Below are 19,533 nucleotides of genomic sequence, written 5' to 3' on the forward strand. Positions count from 1 at the left end.
AATTGCTTTATATGCCAAAGGATCATTCTAGAGAAAATAATTCTCTCTCTTCGTCTCTTTCTTTCTTCAGCAAGGAAAAAATAAACACATATATATAAATAGGAATATCGAAGACCATGGACTTTTGTGGCGGCTTGCAAAAAGCTGAATTACTTCTGCATCCTTGCTTTCGACTTCCTCTGGATCTTAAGCTATATACACAGTTATACTGTATACTCGTACTACACTGCTGTTGCTACTGCTACTTAGTGTGGCACGGCTTGTTCCTTGGCAATAAATTTCTGCGTAGTTTTGTTTTATTTCCCTTGATTCGTTCTTTTAGTTGAAAACTTGCCAAACGGAAAGATGTACACTCCCCTTGTAATTCTACTATAGTCCTGAGCTCTGATGATGACTATACATGGCATTATCAACCCACTTAAGCTTTCATCTTCTGACCGCTCGTCTCGCTTTCCTCTCCACCATCTCCAGCATCATAATAATACCGAGATTCGCGTCGAATCGGGGTTCGTGTCTCATTTTTATCCTTATAATTTCTTGAAAATTCATCGTCCGTATTTTTCTCGTTTTCGGTAATTCACCACCATAGGATGTAGGTTAGTCTTGGTGGCAGTGATTTGTTCCGTTTTGGTGTGCGATAAACTCTGCCGCCTCTAAATCCGAGTGTCGCCATCACTGCTCCTCCAACAAACGGCCTGCTACGACGTGCTACGAATTCTCGAATTGCTAAAAACCTTTAAAGAAAAAAAGTCGGAAACCCAAAGGGGGTTGGTTCTTCGTAACACTTTTTCACCTCTTCCCACAAGATGATGGAAGCAGTGGTGGTGTTGGTGGTGGTGGTATTGGTGGTCCTCATGTCAGATGCAGGAAATAGAGTTGGACTGGTGAAAAAATGGAGAAAAACAAACTACCCTAGTGGTGCCAACCTAGTTCTTACTCCAGGGAGATTTGAGCCTGGGAATTCCGATAGGTAGGTATAGGTACGTGTATATATGAGAGGGCAGGTCTGTAGTACGATAAAATTACTTAAATTTATTTCCAACGATGAACTTAATGCTATCGAATGAATTTGGATTGGGACCATCATACAGCAGCGCCAGCCAGCGTCCGCCATATAGAAGTTATACAGCTGGGAATTATCCTGGCAAGTCTGCCGTCCACATTTAGGATCTGCCATTGATTCCATTAGTGCAGGGCTTTCAGTTGAACGGATTTTCTAAGGATTTTTTTTGTGTTTAGTCCTGTGATGTTCTCTCTCTCTCTGGATCTAACTAACCACAACGAACGGTATTGAGAAATGAAGTGAACAAGAACAAAACTAAAAAAATTACACAACCAAGCAGGCTCGACCTCTTGTTGGGGTCTTGGACCTAGCATATACCACTCGTTTAGTTCGTAGAAGCACAGGAGTAGCATCGGTCGGTAGCACCATCAACGGAATCAATGAGCAATGTGCTGCTGTACAATTGGGTTCCAGTTGTTGAATTATGGCAACTTTATTGGTTTATGCGGTGTGGATGTGCATTGTGTGCACTCAAGGGAGACCATACAGAAGTCTAGAAGAGCACTATTTTTCTAAAGTATAGTTAGGTATCTACACCTATATACGAGTACACTAAGCAACACAGGACATACTATAACGTACGTAAAAAGAAAGAGGGTGCATTTAATTTTTCATGCTTAGATTCTTTGGCCTTATTCTCTTCTTCTGTTTTTGTTGTATTATTTTATTGCTTTGTCGTGTTTTAAAAGCTTTGTGAAAATTTATAGACAACGAGTTAGAAGTCTATATTTATGGTCTTTTAATGCTTGTGGCTGAAACTGAAAGCTGGGAATTAATTTGTTCGACATTTGATTTTCAATTCCAATAGGTTTTGATATTGGATGGGTCAGGAATTATATGCTTTAATATAGTATCAGGATGTACTTAAATTTTTCCGTTCATATGGAAAATGTATGGAAGGAAAAATTCGATCTTAGATAATTTTATTAGAAAATAATATCCTGATTTAAGTTTAACTGAGTTAAGTTTAGAAATTTTGTATAACCTTAAGTCTAATGAAAGCGACTGGATCTTATAAAGTTGCTTTAAGCTGAGGTATTCGTGAAAAATGGGATATCAAAAAGACATATTGGAATCATGGAAGGCAGTCGAAAGAATGAAATTATTGGTAGTTAAGTTATTAAAATAATCTAACCATGGCATCAGTAGTTCCAAAGATCATTTGTATTGGGCAGAGTTACAACGTTTTTGAAAAGAGTAAATATTGGAAATAAATTGAAGATATGAACAAAAATGCACAATTTTCAAGCCATATCTTATTTTCAAAGTCGTCTGACATCACTGTGGTCACCACTGAATTCCGAATTAAATGGAAGTTGATATTAAACTCATGAATCACAAACCTTCGAAAAGTTCAACTTCATATTCATATTGACTCGAGGTATGCAACTTTTCGAATACCTATCGATTTTTAGCTAAAATAAAATAATGGATCAGGTGGTGCAATAGCCCCAAGCAAACTAGGGCCTATTGACATACAACTTTCAATCATACGTGGATGGAGGGGACTTACAATTTATATGCCAAATTCGAACGGCAAATTTGGGAAACTACTTTTCATGAGAAGAATTACTCTTGGAGGATTTGTCAATTCCTCGAAAGAAAAAGAAAATTTTAGGTGGGACTGACAGTTATCGAACCCAAGGTCTCTAGCATGACAGTCCTACGCACTAACCATCACCATTTCATTCACTTATTGCCAATTAATATAAAAAGACAAAATATTGATTTCAAACATTTCTGAACCCTTTATTGATGTTATGTACTATGTCACAATTTGCATAAGGACTTACGAAGACGAATGTGGGATCTAATAAACGAACATCAACTCACCAACTCTTCTATAACAGCTTAACGTTTTTCGTTCAGCTTAAGGAGAATTCTAAACCCAAAATTTTTCGCAACAATCTCCAATTGGTTAAGCAATTGAAGACTCATCTGCTTGGTTATATCTTGGTAGTTTGAGTCTTTGAACAGCTTGAGTTAGACAACGATTTTGGCACGAAAATGTTCACAAGTAATAAGAAACTCTACACTTTATTCGCCAAATATAGTGACAAAATGACATTTTTAGAACTTATTCACATCATTGCACCATTTTTCTTGGAAAATCAGGCTGTGAAAAAGGTTTTGCTCAGCTGTTTGCATTACAAAATCATGTTCATTGACTTTATTTTACTTAAATTAATTTGGACGACCTCTTTTTATGGCCACAATCTTTTGGTCGTAAGTGCGTCATTTTGTATTGTTTGTGGACAAGCGTGAAGGACAGATATTGTTTCACGACTATAAAAAAAAAGCATGAAAAGCGCAATTACACCAACGCTATTCTTCAAGCAATAGAAGACACGTCAAATGGTTGCCACCGTTGAACCTTCTGTAGGATAACTAAAGAGCTCAATGGTAGAAATGAGAAATGATTGTCAAGCTTCCAAAAAATAAAGGAGATCTGATAAATTTCGAAAACTGGAGAGGTATTTTCTTTATGCCTGCAGCTGCCAAAGTAGTAGTAGAACTTGTAAGAGAACACCACTTCACTTGCTATTCATTGATTTTAAGTAGACTTTTGACATCGTCAACTTCTCTGGCTTGCTATGGGTGGGAGGAGTATTCCGGATAAATTAATCTTATGAGGAGTCTAAATGTCAAATCTTAAACGAAGGTAGGTTATCAGAAGAGTTTTTGAAGTACAAAATGGAGTCAGGCAGGGCTGCATACTGTCACCATTATTGGAAATAGCTGCGTTGCAGGTTACGTGGAGAAGGAATAGTTGAAGCCATATGTCCTGCAATGGATCACTCACGGATTTTATAGATCTGAGAACGTTATTAAGTAAATTTTTACGGATAACTCATTTTTCTAACTCATTTGCACTCTTTACAAAATGTTCAAATATGTTAAAATAAAATTAAAAAACTTTTCTTTTAATGAACGAGAAAAAATATTTGATATGGTTATTGGGAAATCCGTTTATTTGACACTTTTTCTGGAGTAATTTTACTCTGATATAATTCAACCAGTGACAAAAAACTGTGCCCTAGAGTTCTCTATCGATTACTTCTACCATCTTTTCAAACAAACATCAAGTCTGTCTGTGTTGTGTTGTATAGTGCATCTACAGATATTTCCTTTCATATGAACTTCATTCAATGCACATAACTCTCGAAATTGACTCACATGTTCTATATGTATAAATATTCGTATACTGATTCCTATATTTGAATGTACTGTACATTTATATCCTTTGTATCGCGTGAATGATGACCAATTTGTGGTAACTCAGGCGTCAAATAGGATGCACACAATCATTTTGGGTGTCTGTACATAAAATATAGTAGCAACTGCAGAAACAGCAAAACATCATTGGTATGGGTCCTCACCACATAACTCCTCTCTTTCTGCCTTCCTATCCCTCTTATCTTGGGAATTGGTATTTGAACACCAAATTTCTCGATTTAAACCAACATAGCAATTCACAAAAAGCAATAACTTCTGCCATCATTTTGAACAGATTCAAAAGTTCACCGATGCACACAAAATTCGATATACGGAAAATACGCGCTCATATAAACGCGATGATTGTTGTTTATTATTCCCTGTGAATGCCAGTCCCGAGTTATATGGTGTCCCTGTCCAGGTCGCCAAGTCTATCAGGTACCCTAAGGCTAGAAGTTCTTTAACAGGATTTATGCATCACTTTGATGACTGTGTTATTTTTTTGCTGATGCGTGTGTGTGTGATTGGTTTGCTTATCACTTTCATCTCATTTTTCTTTGATTTTTGGAATGAGAGCATCGAATGGAGGTAAAAAATAGAAACAAGTCCTTCCATTGTTCTACCTTACCATCATCCATTGGCATTTCTCCCCTTCAAAAAATTGAAACAAATAAAACATTGAACCCCCTCCCCACACTAAATAATAAATTCTTTTATATTTTTCATTTCGATTCTTAATCTCAATGAAGAAAAAGAAAAATGAAAGGACACTCTAAGGTGACATTACTGTTGGACTATTGGAAGACATAGCTACTAGAACCACTTCCGGTTTTAAAAATAGAAATGGGGTAAAATGACGGGATAGTGGATAGCGGCGGCGGCGGTGTCGAGTAACATCCCCCTTACAAAGAGGGTTTGAGGTGTGATAGGCATCTCGCTCAGGAAAATGATGATAAATGTATTTTCTCATTAGAATAGATCCATCCAGCTTTGGTTCTTATTTTATACATTTTCTTTTTTATTTGTATCTTTCTTCGATTCGAACTTTTTATTTTTTATATCTTTGGAAAGGTAGGCAATGACTATTGAATTTTGTTTTGTACTTTGTAAGATGGTTTTTATGGGGAGTTTTTTCTTTCCATTTTATTTTGTTATTTTTTCTCATCTCTGATTATATAAAGGTTTATTGATTGAGGCCAAATAGCGGTGGTGGTGGTGGTTGGGTTGGGTTGTGTTGGGGTAAGTGGGTAGTTATAATCTATACCAAAGACCAAAAAAAAAGATAGATATGCCATTTGGCAGGACGTTATCGATAAAGCTATTGAATTAATCGAACTGTCATCCTGCGGAGAAGTCTTTGATGTAATGTGAATTGATTAAATTTTTATGGAATTGTTCAAAATGAAATAAAAACAAAATTGAAGATATAAATTTGAAGTACTATAAATCGATTATATTCAATATATTATGTGCAAGTATGTAAGGTAAAAATACAGAAGAAGACAGGTGAATCGAAATTATTATTGGTTGATTTTTTAACAACAGCTTTGGGACATATTTACAACAAAAAATGTACAATTCTAGATCCTGAAGTTATCGAATGATTTTACTTTTTTGGTTAAAACTTAATCAAATCTGACAGACTTTCCGATGATTAATCTACGATGAGAAATGTACCTTTTTTTTATTAATATCTGACTTCGTTTTTTGTTTTTATATGAAAGTTTATATGTTCAAAAATTTAAGATTTTGTATGGTGGGTCCAGATGATGACTTAGAAGATTTGTTAAACAGACCGATTTATTTTTTAGTTTCAGAAGCAAAACACGTTTTTTGATGAAAATTTTATTTCATTAAAAATGTTGAAATTTTCCATACATTTTGAAAAACTACACCATTTAAATAGACACCTAGGGAAGGTTCACTTTTGAGGTAATTTTAAAACAATTTTTCGCCAAAAAGTCAAGATTTTCAATACGTCTTTAATTATTTAAGTTTGGATTCTATTCATATTTTTTTGCCTATATCCACAGAAAAAAAAATTAGGCATGATCTTTGTGGACAATTGACGTCACTTAAAAGTGGAATGATGGGACCAAGAACCTGTTTTTTTTTCATCATTTGGAAAATCTAATAAATGTTAGTAATAGTTATGCAAAAAGTATGATCATTCACAAGACTTACGGCGTCAGAAATGTTTCCGCTCTTATCAAATTCCCTAATAATTTTTTTGACTGCTCGCATAGTCAATCTTTTTACGTAATTCCCAAAAAATGCCAATATTAGAATCATAACTCTCGTTAGTGGCAATTAATCAGCCAATATTATGACTAATCAGTTTAAGCGATGTCAAATGGCAGCGTTTTCAACCTAAAATTACAAAATAAATGATCAACTGAAAGAAGCAATATTAAGTAATCACTTTTGAGGTACATTTTGACAACTTTAACGAGTTTTTTGATTTTTAAACTATCATCAATGACAAACATTCAAATAATATTATGACACTTCAAATGACAGTTGAGATTGATAGGAGTGAAATTACTGTTTTACAAACTTGAAACGACGAATGAATCAGCCGCGAAAAGTATTAACATTTGAATCATAACTAACTTTAGTGATTACTTTTGATAATTTCAAAGCGTTCTTCGTTTTTTAAGTGATACTTAATGGTGAAAGTGCAACTAATATTATGACATTTCAAATGACAGTTCAGTTTGACAGGTGTCAAATGTGCTAGAAACATGAAACGATGAAATCAATGATTCATACAAAATGGAAACATTTCAATCATCACTTTTGTTATAAATATTGATAATTTCAACTCGTTGTTCTGTTTTGAAATGAACGTTAATAGCGATCGCTTATGACACATTAAATGACAGTTCCGTTTGATAGGTGTCAAAAAGCATCGCTATGAACTTAAAACTACAAAATAAATGATCAGCGAAAAGAAGCAACATTAAATAATGACTCTTAAGATAAATTTTGACAATTTTAACGATTTTTTTTTAGTTTTAAGCCATTATCAATGACAAACATTCAACTAAAATTATGACACTTCAAATGACAGTTGAGATTGACGGTGTCAAATTGCAGCTTTACCTACTTAAACCAAGAAATAAATCATCCGAGAAAAGTATGAACATTTGAATCATAACTTTTATATTTACTTTTAATAATTTTAACGCGATCTTCGATTTTCAAATGATATTTAATGGTGTACATCTAATTAATATTATGACATTTAAAATGATAGTTCAGTTTGACAGGTGTCAAATAGGCTACTTACATGAAACCTGAAATAAAATGATATATGAAAAATAGCATAATTTGAATCATCACTTTCCTTGTAAATTTATGAAAGCCTTAACGCGTTGTTCTGTTTTCAGGACACCTTAAATGACAGTTCCGTTTGACAGGTGTCATAAAGCAGCGCTACTAACTTAAAACCAATCAATAATTTTTAAAAGCTTTAGTACTAAAAAGTGATTGCCAAATATCAGTTTTTTTCGTAGCTTTCTGAAAACCTTAAAATTATATGTATGTGCATCTCCAATCTCCTCTTGTGAAATCATTTCATAAGCCAGTAGCCGAAAATGTCATAAGATGGATATGAAAGTATGGGACAGTATTGAACGTAAAGCATTCGAATTGGTTGGTGATGATATCATCGTTGAATCATTAACGTCACTTAAACAACTTCATAGGCAATTCAACCGATATACACGCGCCCAACTTCGGTCGTAGGGTCAAATACAGAGATTAGTTCTTTAGCTGAACTAGGCTAATGTGGAATGCTTTATCTCCTGCTGCCGTTTTTAAACTCCGTCTCTCTTTCCGAATGCTTGCCTTGTGCATCTTGGTATAATAAGGGTACAAAAAATCCCTTGAGTGTGTTATTTAAAAATTATTGTTTAACTTAACTTAAAGTTTTTCACTGAATTAGACCTTCATTTATTATACCGCAGTGTATTTAGCCTATATTTTTAACCAGAACCTCCCTTAAGGAGGTTTATAGCTTTTGTTTGAATAACTTTAACAAGCATTAGCTACTGAAGTCTTAGGCTTCTAAATCAACATTAGAGCATTTCATTTTCAAAAAAAAAAGAATTGACAAATAAATTTCTTTACTCGTAGGTATATAAAAACTTACCCGTATGCGTTCTTTGATGTGCTTTCAGGTGTGAACTCTTGGTGTAGACCTTTTTGCATCCCAAAAACTGACACTTGTGTATCCTTCGCTTGGAGTCTGGTAAATGTTCATGTTGTCGCTGGTGATGTTTTGTGGTCACTAAAAAAAACGCCAAAACAAATAGGATATTACATCTATAAAGTCCCTATGTTCATCTTTAAAACTTACATGCGGTCACTTGTGGATTTTGTGCAGTCGTTCCACGTTGAGCGATCGCAGCGTGTTGCTGGAGATTTTGTTGGCTTACTTGTATCACACGGGCCAGACTAACGCCATTCTTGCCATGAGCCGCAGGTGTTGTAGTTGTTGTCAGTCGCACTATGGCACTTCGAGGAATGTGATGCTGTTGTTGTTGTTGTTGCTGCTGTTGTTGTTGTTGTTGTTGTTGCTGCTGCTGCTGGGTCTGTGAAGCTTGCTGCTTTTGCGAAGGCGTTTGCTGATGGTGCGCCGGATGTTGTTCGCTTGTCACAGATGCCCCTGTCGATGGTGAAGTGTGATGAACAGTAGTGATGCCAGCAGGAACTGTATTCGTTGAAGACGTCGAGAATCTCAGGCCACCCGATTGCTGTTGGCGGTTAATGAGGGCAGCTAGACTCGCAGCCGTTAGCGTATAACAACTGCTGATGCGGCTGCTGCTGCTATTACTGCTGCTACTGTTGGTTCGTATCGATTCCGGCGACGAGGGTGGCGTCAGTGTCGGTAGATGGTAATCTCGATGACTATTACTGCTATTGCTGGTGGTGTTATTGGCTTGCGGACTGTAAGTGTTCATACTCTGCGTACCTGTGGCTATGAGACGCAGTTTTATCGACTTTTCCATTTGAGAGGGCGACGTTGACATTTTCTCCTCACAGCTATCCGAATTATTATCCTCATCCTCGTCCACATCGATGTTCTCTTTTTTCACCACCACCGAACAACTTAGTGAACTGTCCCACGATATGCCCGAACACGCCGACGACTCGGAACTCGTCGATATCGAGTCGAGATTTTGTTCCTTGATTTTCAATTTCTCAAGGATGCGTGCAGGTGTTGAAAATATCTCCCATGCCGAATCTAATTCGGTGTGAAGTTTCTTGTACGACTGAAGTTTGGGTTCATCCCGGAGGTATCGTTCCAGTTCATAGCAAGTCTGCAAAGACAATCAAAACAGATTCCAACATTAACACTACATTAAAATATTAAAATATATAGATTCGAGAAATATTATGAGTTCTATAAAAAATTAATGTTCAAGTTCTTGATAACGTGCTAAAGGAGCTTTATTTGTTGGTTGGTGGTGTCTTGACTGGCTGGAGGGGGTCTGAAGTACGGCACATCTAACTACCATCGAAAAACTTCTTGAAAGCAATTAAAATTCAAACGAAAGTGTAAAATTAATTGCGTGATAAATTTTAATTTAATTATTCCTAAAGGGGACACAAAAATATATTAAGTCCGGAATTTTTGCTCCTTTCGCATTATTGGTTAGGTTAAAGCAAACTAAGCTTTCTTATAGTTGCTGAATAGAGAAAGAGAGTATAAGTCAGGCTATAAGAAGTAGAAAGGTGGGATTACTTTTGCATTTTTAAAAAGAGTCCTTGGGATATATTAGAGGAGGTTTAATGGGATTTAAGGTGTTCGTTTTTCGTTTTTCTTTTTTCTTGCTTTCTATTCATTTGTTTGGGGGTAATTTACGACACAGGGTTGAATGCCCATTATGTAGAAGGTAAATATAGAAAATGGTTTATACCAAAAAAAAAAAAGGTTTCTTGAGGGTTAACAGAGTTAATGGCAATATTTAGGTCTTTATGTGAGCATAAGTATATCTATGTATCTATGTGTGGTGTTAAAACTGATTTGTTCCAGATTTAAATTTTATATTAATACATACATATGTGTGTGTATATATATATGTATGTATAGAGAATGTGGAAATTAAAGGCTTTACTTTAATGGATATTTAAGATGTGTAAAATTGGAATTTAGTATAGACATATATTTTATATAGGAAGATGATTTTTGGCCTTGAATCGAGAAAACAAACAACAAAGTAAACATTTTAAGGGTTTTTATATGATAAATGGGAATGGTACGAGTGAATTAGAGGAAATGGATAAGGAAACATTATATGTAAATGTTTTGATAATTTTATGTTAAGAGGCAATTTAAGAGAATGAGACTTTTTCTCAAAAGCATAATCGAAAATTTGGTTTCCATTATCTTAGAAGGAAAGATATTATTGTGATATATGACGGTTTTCGTGTGAGATTTCTTCCCTAAGGATATCTTCTTGAACTCAAAAACCAAGTAGTAGGCACATATTCAAATATTCAGATTTGGGAGCAAAAATTGATATTTACTGAAGATTTCAAAATGTTTGGTCGATGTTTTCTTTTGGAAGACTTGCAAAGATTTTGACTGAATAATTTGTTTGAGTCATGTCAGAAATGATCGGCTGAAAATTTGAGTGCAATTGCTTTTTTTCAAAACAGTTTTAAACCGAATGCTTGAAAAATTTGATAATGGTCCGTCCGTACGTTCGCGACGTTTTTTTCGTCGTCCATAGCTCAAGAACCAGAAGAGATATCGATTTAAAATAAATTTTGTTATACAGATAATAAGGCAGGAAGATGCAGGAAGGGCTCTTAAGACAATTGCTTGGGTGGTTTTTTAACAATAGCAGTTTGAAAAAAGGTGAAAATTTTGGTTAACCCTAAATATATTACGAACCAAAAACGCTAGAGACTTGAATTAAATTGTAAATAATATATTGTAACGTGATATCAGAGAAGTATATTTTTTGAAAAAAAAATCCGATCAACGTTTTTTTTTATAATTAAAAAAAAATAAAAAAAAAATTGTCACCTTTAAAATATTACGACTAAAATATGACTTTATCTCTAAAACAATTTTATCCAACGAAGAATAATGTTTTTGACATCTGATAAAATTTTGAGAAAATTCGAAGTGACAGTTTTTTTTATAAAAAATAAAAATCTAAAAAAAAAAACTTACTCAAAGTTGGTAAAAATTGAATATCGATTCAAATATCTTTAAAAAACTTGAAATTTAGGCTTCAAACTTATAAGAAATCTTGTTTTCAACATTCTGAAAAATGTTGAGAAAAATCGAATTGACAGTTTTTTTACAAAAAATTAAAAACCGACAAAAAAAATTACAAAAGTTGGTAAAAAATGATTTTCGATTTAAATATCTTTTGAAAAATTTGAGATAATAGCTTCTAACTATTTTTCACTTATAAGAAATATTGTTTTCAACATTAGGACAAATTTTGAGAAAAATCGAATTTACAGTTTTTGTACAAAAAATTAAAAACCTAAACAAAATTTAATAAAAGTTGGTAAAAATTGATTTTCGACTCAAATATCTTTTCAAAAATTTGAAATATTGGCTTCAAACTAATTTTATCTTATAAGAAATATTGTTTTCGATATTCAGTAATTTTTATATACAAATCCAACGGTCCGTTTTTTTCATAAAAAATAAAATCTACAAAAAATAGTACGCAAATTTGGTAAAAATTGATACGATTACATATAGACAAACTTTTAAGCAAGGCAAATCGACAGACGGGATGGGAAGTTATCAGTGTGGGTCGCATACCAGCCTCTTTTTTTAGTTAAAAAAGTAAACCCTCGATATTTTCTGTACAAGAAACTATTTAGAGGAAAATTTCATGAAAAAATATTTAAAAAACTTTAAAGCCATGGCGCAGCATAAAAGAAGTGAAAAATTTAAATCTCAATTTCAGAAAACACCAATCGACAAAATTAGGTTTTTTTTTCTGATACATTTACAAAACGATACTTTTCTAAAGGATTAAGATGTCTTGAATTTGAATTTTGGCTTTAAGTTTCTTTGCCACACTTGGTTTTTGAAATATGCTATTTTAAAATTATGCTTATGCTTTGAAGAACCTTGAATGTAATTTCTTCATATTTTTTTCAATAATTCGTTTTAGAATTAAATTTTAATGTTGATTCCGATTCCGAGCTCTGATTTCACCTTTATGTGCTCAAGCTCAGCAATACCCGTTTTCAACAATATTTTTTACTTTTTCTTTTAATATTTCCCAAAAACTTTAAGACTACGAATTTGTATTACAGAATTTAGAATTTTTTAAAAAATAAGTAAGATACTAAATATTTTCAAACGAAATATCGAAGGGATTTTAATTTTGCAAATGTTTAAAAATTTAAAGCCTCATATAAGGTATTTTTGAGTTATAAAAAGTTCTATTTCAAAAACCTGACGTGATTGATTTGAAAGTCGGATCCGATCAAAAACCTTAGAAAAAGTATAATTTGATTACCATGTTGACCAATGTAGTCCTTTTCTGTACAAGAAATGCTAAGGAATGACATTATCGATTTTGAGGATGTCTTTAAATTTTGTCGATAGAAGGTATCTAGGATTTTTCTATTCTAGTACAGGACTTTTGATATGTGAAGGACCCGAAGCGAAATTAATAAATACATTTCACAAACAAATGATTCAAAAACTGTTTTCTCCTTTTTCATAACGTTTACTATATGAGTTATTTTTTTTCCACAAAGGTGCGTATATAAAGAACAGAGCTAATATTTTTGTGTTTTTTCTTTTGTATGTGTTTCCTTAGAAACTAGCATTATTTTTCATTTATCCTCCTCTGTTCATTTTTCTTCCGGTAAAAATATCAAACTAAAAATTCAACCGGAAATTGTTCAATTTTCTGCAACGGAAAACTTTTACTATCTATATACCACCAGAACCAGTATAATACTACTAGTAGTAGTACTGGTAGGAGGTATCTATTCTTTGTATATATATACATTTTGCGCTCTTGGACTTCCTTCCTTCTTTGCCAATGTCCTAAGTTTCCGCTCAAAGACCAATTTCAGTATAAAAAATAATAAAAATATCCTTCATTCGTTATATAAGATAATACAAAACAAAAAAAATCCCAGAAAGGATCCAAGTGTGTAGGAGGATTCAAGTAAAACTCAAACAGAAAAGGGTTTTTTGTCTTCTTCCTTTTTTTTAAACATATAGTTTGGTATACTGTTATATGCGAGTATAAATGATTGTTCTGCATTTGAAAATGCAATTGAAAATATACCATCAGACGACTATTTTTATTCAATACACATACATACATATACATCTACATACATATTTGTTGTTTTGTATTTCTTTCAGAAAAAAAGTAACAAAATAAAAAGCGAAAAAAGCTAAAACCGGGAAAAGAATTCTTCGAAACATATAGAAAATCGAGAAACAAAATTTGATGATTTATCCTTGTAGAAGAAAACTTGGTAAAACAAAAAACTTTGTTATTCTTCCGGGAGCTGAAAAAAGTATCTACATATAAACTTGTATAAAGATTTCTCTATTTTTTTTTGTATTTCAAGGATTCAAAACAATACAAAATCATCATCGTTTCGCGCCGAACAACGCGAGTGTAAGTATAGAAAAGTAAAACAGTCAAAACAGGACTAATAAAGTATTTAATGTAAAACCCTCTCTAAGAGAAATATAAAGAAAAAAAAGTTGGTGTGGAGGATTCAAAAACACGATACAGGCAAAATTACATTGCTTACAAAAGCAAAAACCTATATACCTATAGTTAAGTCGTTATTCTATATCTATGCTGTATACAGTCGTCGTCGTGGTTGTTGTCGTTTTCATCGTTTTCGTCGTCGTCGTCGTCATCTGCTGATAATATCCCCATCTTCGTTTCAAGTATAATAAAAAGAAAATGTTCTCGCTTTTAGAATAATTTTCGTAAGTGGAGATATTTTGCGACTACTAAAGTACCACTTTTGGTATAACCTCTCCCCACACAACATAAGAACGACAAAAATGAAAAAAGAAACAATCTTCAACTTCAAGTACATATTCCAAAACCGAGAAGCAGGAACAGAAAACAGAACAACGAAAAAAGAAATGGAACCCAATTTAAATATATTCCCTCGGATATCCTTATTTCGCGCGCTCACGAGTGCACATTCGCCATTTTGTTGTTACTTAGCTCCCGTTACTTTCATTAAAAGTACATTCCTTGATATGGAGGTGGATATGCGATGCTGTACGGATACGGAAAATGTTGCCATTTTAGTATGAATTTGACGTTCCATATTTGGAAAAAATTTATAATTTTGAAAAGATTAATCAGAAATTGTTTTCGGGTTCATTAGTTATTAATCGGGTTTTAAAAATCAAAATGCAACGAAATAACTTTTGAAACACTTTTTTTAAACATTTGATCTTTAAAATATTCAGATTTTTGAAAAAAAAAACACATCTTTTATTCTATTTTTACATTTTAAGGTTTTAACATTTTTAAGTAATAATTTTTTGATTCGTTAATGCTTACACAGGCCTCTGTTTCTGCCCAGCATAAGTCTGTTGTGTGTCCCTAAATATGGGAAACCTGCAAATCCGGCTCGAAGGACCAATGATTCCGTATGTAATTATTAAAAATTTAATTGGAAATATGTAAAAGAAATAATTAAGGAAAAAGAAAGACACCACTGCTTTGTTTAATTGTGTTTTTTTTTTATTATTTATTAGAATGACAAAGTAATTTTACTACTTTTGTCTTGTGGATCTTGTGGAACGTATCTGCAACTCCAAGGTATGTTCGTATCTTAAATATGTTGCAGAAAGGTACAAAAGGTTTAACGATTGTAACGAAACGCAAGATTTGCCGAAAACATAGCGGCGGTTTGTGAAACCGTGTAGCAGAATCTCAGTCAAGTCAGCGTCGTTAACACATTTCGAAGTTTTCGTCGTGATTTGAGTCTGCATTCATACTAAATCCAACTGACCCAGGACTAAAATTAAAAACGCAGCGTCAAGTGATCACTAATTCGATTTTGGAACTGTTGAAAGTTGATCCAAATTTTGGTGGAATGGGTACGTGAATAAGAAAAATTGACAGATTTTGGACGACACCAATCCACGAAAAATTTAAGAGTTGAGAATGCATTAAAATAGTGTTCATATTTGGAATGGGTTTTGGGCTCCAGACGTCATCGGTACGTACTTCTGTGGTCGAAAATGATGCTGCACCGTCAATGGCATCTCTATAGGTTGATGATCACCCGCTTTTTGTGGCCTGAATTGAATGATATGTACACCGAAGACATACTGTTTTAAAAGAATGGCGCTAAGTGCCACAAACCTCAAGGCACAATAGATATACTGCGCGATCGTTTTATGGCTTGGTTTGGAAACTATAAACTTGCAATTGTGGGGTTTTCCTTAGTCGCAGATCTATGCAAATAAGCCGCAAAATACATATAGGCCATATTCAAATCCCATAAAAAACTTGTTTTATTGAATTTTAAAATGGAATCGTCTTTAATACAAAAGCCCTTCTATAAAAATGAAACCTCTTATTGAAAAACTAAGACTTTCTAACAAATTTACTTTTGAGGCTTTTAAAAAGGTTATTTTGAATTGACATACAAACGTATATACATAATTTATTACATGTATACACAAAATTAGATATGTTTTGAATGTTGTTAAAACTTCAATACTTTTTCAACTCGGCAACACAGGTTACATTGTTTCAGTTCGCTAATTCTTTTTCTTGTGGCAGATTCACGCGACCTTATGGTTAAATATAATACAAAAAAAAGGAACTATAAAGAAAACAAATACACTTAAATCCTTTTTGTCGACCATTTATTTAAGAAGGATTTTCTTCGAGGTTCTCGCTACCATCCAAAAACAACAACAATGCCATGTTATAAGCTATACTCAACTCTATACTGGTGTCGTGTCCTCTTTTATTGCTCTTTGTTTTTATATTTATGTTTATGTACAAACATATCTTTTTGTTTCTTCACAGTTCAGTTTTTCACAGGATTCAAGGATTGTTATGGGGTTAAGTGTGACAAGTGCGGAATAGGAAAACTGAAGAGCCAACATAACACTACCAAACCACAACAACAACATAAGCAGCAACAAAAAAAAGAGCAATTTAGGAAGCGGTTAAGTTATGACTTCAAGAGTTCAGAAGATTGCATTGTTTACCTGAGATTGTTTTATACAAAGGTTTTTTCTTATTCGTCTTTGTTAACTTTATACCTAATTTTATTATATTATGTTGGTATTGCTTTTTTTCATATATGAAGGGTCAAGTTGAAAGGAGCAAAGATCTATGTATAGTATAGGTATGTTATCCGCTTAAGTTTAAGCACCTTTACAGAGAGATACTTTACACCCCCAAAGGAGCAATGCAATGTGACACTTAATGAAATTCTTATAAGTTGTCATCTTATATACAACAAAAACAGTGAAGGTACCTACTCTTGTAACTTTCCTTATTTTTTATATAATAAAATACAATATTTCATTTATTTCCAGATAAAGGACAAGAAGACAATTTATTGAGTAATTTAATACGAAGAATGGTGTTTGTATCTCTAAAAACTACTGATTAACGATCTAGAGACCTTGAAACACGGCGATAAATTTCAATGTTTTGAATTCGACAAATTGGACCGAGTACAAAAATTTTCAATGGGAACTTTAAAAACTGTATATATATGTACTGAATTTGAAATAGTTTTTTTGAAATTGTTCACAGGAAAATTGATTGATTTTCAAGCTTAAAAATCTGCTACATTTTTATCCGAGTTGACGAAACATTTAAACATAATTTGAATTGACCCTAAGCCCGGCCGAAGTAGGACAGATAAAAAAACCAGTAATCGTGAATACCAGTGTAACATTTTTCTTAAGATGAGTTCTAGCTTCCGGTATGAGTTGTCCCTGATATAAGCATGCAAAAATAATATTTCTCACGGATTAGCTCATCCTTAAACCACTCATAGCGTTAGAAATAACTCATCCCATAAAATGTGAAATAATGGGAAAATGGTTTGTGCATTCGATTAATATGTTTGAATGCACAAACCATTTTCTATTGATTTATTATTTTCGAAATCTTATACATTATATAAAAAAGTCGTGCTAGTTACAATATTTATAACTCAAGAACGGCTGTACCGATATGGCTGAAAGTTGGTGGGTAGGCAGCTAAGAGCCAGGAGACGGACAAAGAATTCTGTTTATCCCGTTTGACAGCGTTCCCGTTTGACTTGGCCTACAACGTCAGTCACTTTAAAACGAGGTATAAAAAAAAGAATCAGACTTGGAATAACAAAACTGCGGGACAATTTTTTCACTGTTCTTCAGGAAAAAAATTGATTAAAAGTATATTTCTGGATGTACAGAGTAATTACTTGAATCGTAACCTTATCAGTCATCGGGCTATTTTGACAGTCAAAAATGTTGATGTTGACTAAATTCACTTCCAGGTATAACAGTTGTTACCTGTTAATGGATAAACAGAGTAGACATACCCGGAATGCCACCACATAATCTTCGATTAAAGATTGGTTCACCTATTATTCTTCAGCGTAATTGGAATCCAGCTAATCATCAAAACAGGAAATATTCCTCAAGCAATTATTTTAACTGGAAAATTTTAAGGAAATGTGGTCCTGTTGCCACGTAGTCCAATATCAGATTCTACCACATCTTCAAAAGGCTACAGTTTCCAATTCCTTTAGATTTTGAGATGTCTATATAAAAATAAGTCTCAAGGCTCAACAATGTCTATTTGTGGTTTAGGTTTGGTAAATCCATGTTTTTCTCATGAGCAGAACTTTTAAGAAAACCATCGAGCCTATTTGTGTGACCGAAGGACAAGTTAACCAAAAATATTTTGCACCGATTAGTTCTGCATTGACATTAAAAATATTTATAGCCAGTACATTTTTATACCAGCTTTTAGTTCCCATGGCATGGTGGTTAGTGCGTTGGACTGTCACGCCAGAGGTCTTGAGTTCGATCCCTGCCTATGCCATCTAAAGTCTTTTCACGGGTACTGCCTCTTGCGAGAATTTGACAAATTCTCCAAGAGTAACTATTGTCATGAAAAAGTGCTTTCTCAAAATTAGCCGTTCGGAGTCGGCATATAGACTGTAGGTCCCCTCCATTCCTGACAACATTACTCGCACATAAGAATGGTTGAGAGTTGTAAGTCACTAGGCCTTGGTTCTCAACGGACTGTCGCGCCACCCAATTTATTTATTTATTTTTTAGTTCCCATCATAATTTTATTGTATTAAGGGGTAACAATATTTGAACATTATGAAAGTCGCCATGTTTTTTTTACAAACGGCACATATGCAAAAAAGGTTTGTGGTTCCCATGTCTGATGTTCTTCTATCGTTTCCCTTTAATAGTTTAAAACAGTATAACGAAAAACGTTCCACAGCAACGCGTTGCCGGGTTAGATAGTATTTCAGATTTTTAAGTTTTTCAAATTTGTATTCAATTAAAATAGAATTAGCATAGTCTACAGAGAATTCTCTTTCTTTTGACACCTTATTTGTTAAAACCAGTTCAGTGATAAATCCGGAAGGACAACTTACTAACATTTAAATATGTATATACGGATGGTAGCATTATGCATGAATACAAAAATATTAATAAAAATAAAAATTACAACCTTAATTATCATCTTTGTCTAATTTATCATATTTCTTTCTCTAATAATAAATATTTATTAAGTATAAATAAACAAAGCCACGCTAAAATCTCCTTCAAGTCTAATTATAAAGGATAATTGAATTTAATTTATCTCTTTCATCATATTTATTTATGTATAGAAATTATGACAATGACAAGTTTCTCATTATAATCAACCAACATTCTCACATTCATATGCCATAGACACTCTTTTCAACATTATTTCAATCTTCTTATTTTGTAAAGCTTTTTATCTTCCCCCAATTGCCCATAATTTTTGCCTAATTAATGATTGAATACTGAACTCATTTTCTAAGCACCCTACAACATGAGAATACAATCTTATAAGAATTACCAAACATCCTGATGTGTGCGAGTTTTGATGGCAAATAAATTCTGAAGGCTTTGTGTAAAGAAGGTTGGAAATAATTCAAGCTAATTTCTTTGATTTTCTCCTTTACTTTTCTATAGATTATGGTATTTCTTAATCGAGATCAAAACAAAACGAAAACGAAAACAAAAA

The 19,533-nt window shown here is 33.3% G+C and overlaps 1 protein-coding gene across 2 annotated transcripts in view; it reads right to left on the reverse strand.

The window, feature by feature from the left end:
• Positions 1 to 19,533, reverse strand: part of LOC129949374 (Krueppel-like factor luna) — a 472,755-nt gene that overhangs the window by 17,952 nt on the left and 435,270 nt on the right. For both annotated transcript variants that reach the window (XM_056060799.1, XM_056060798.1), the window contains exons 3-4: positions 8,643 to 9,606; positions 8,436 to 8,573 (exon numbers count right to left, since the gene is read on the reverse strand). In XM_056060799.1, the coding sequence (XP_055916774.1) occupies positions 8,436 to 8,573; positions 8,643 to 9,606 (1,102 nt within the window). The remainder of the gene's footprint in view (positions 1 to 8,435; positions 8,574 to 8,642; positions 9,607 to 19,533) is intronic.

The sequence above is a fragment of the Eupeodes corollae genome, chromosome 3 (assembly GCF_945859685.1).
Source record: "Eupeodes corollae chromosome 3, idEupCoro1.1, whole genome shotgun sequence".
Classification (NCBI taxonomy): Eukaryota; Metazoa; Arthropoda; class Insecta; order Diptera; family Syrphidae; genus Eupeodes; species Eupeodes corollae.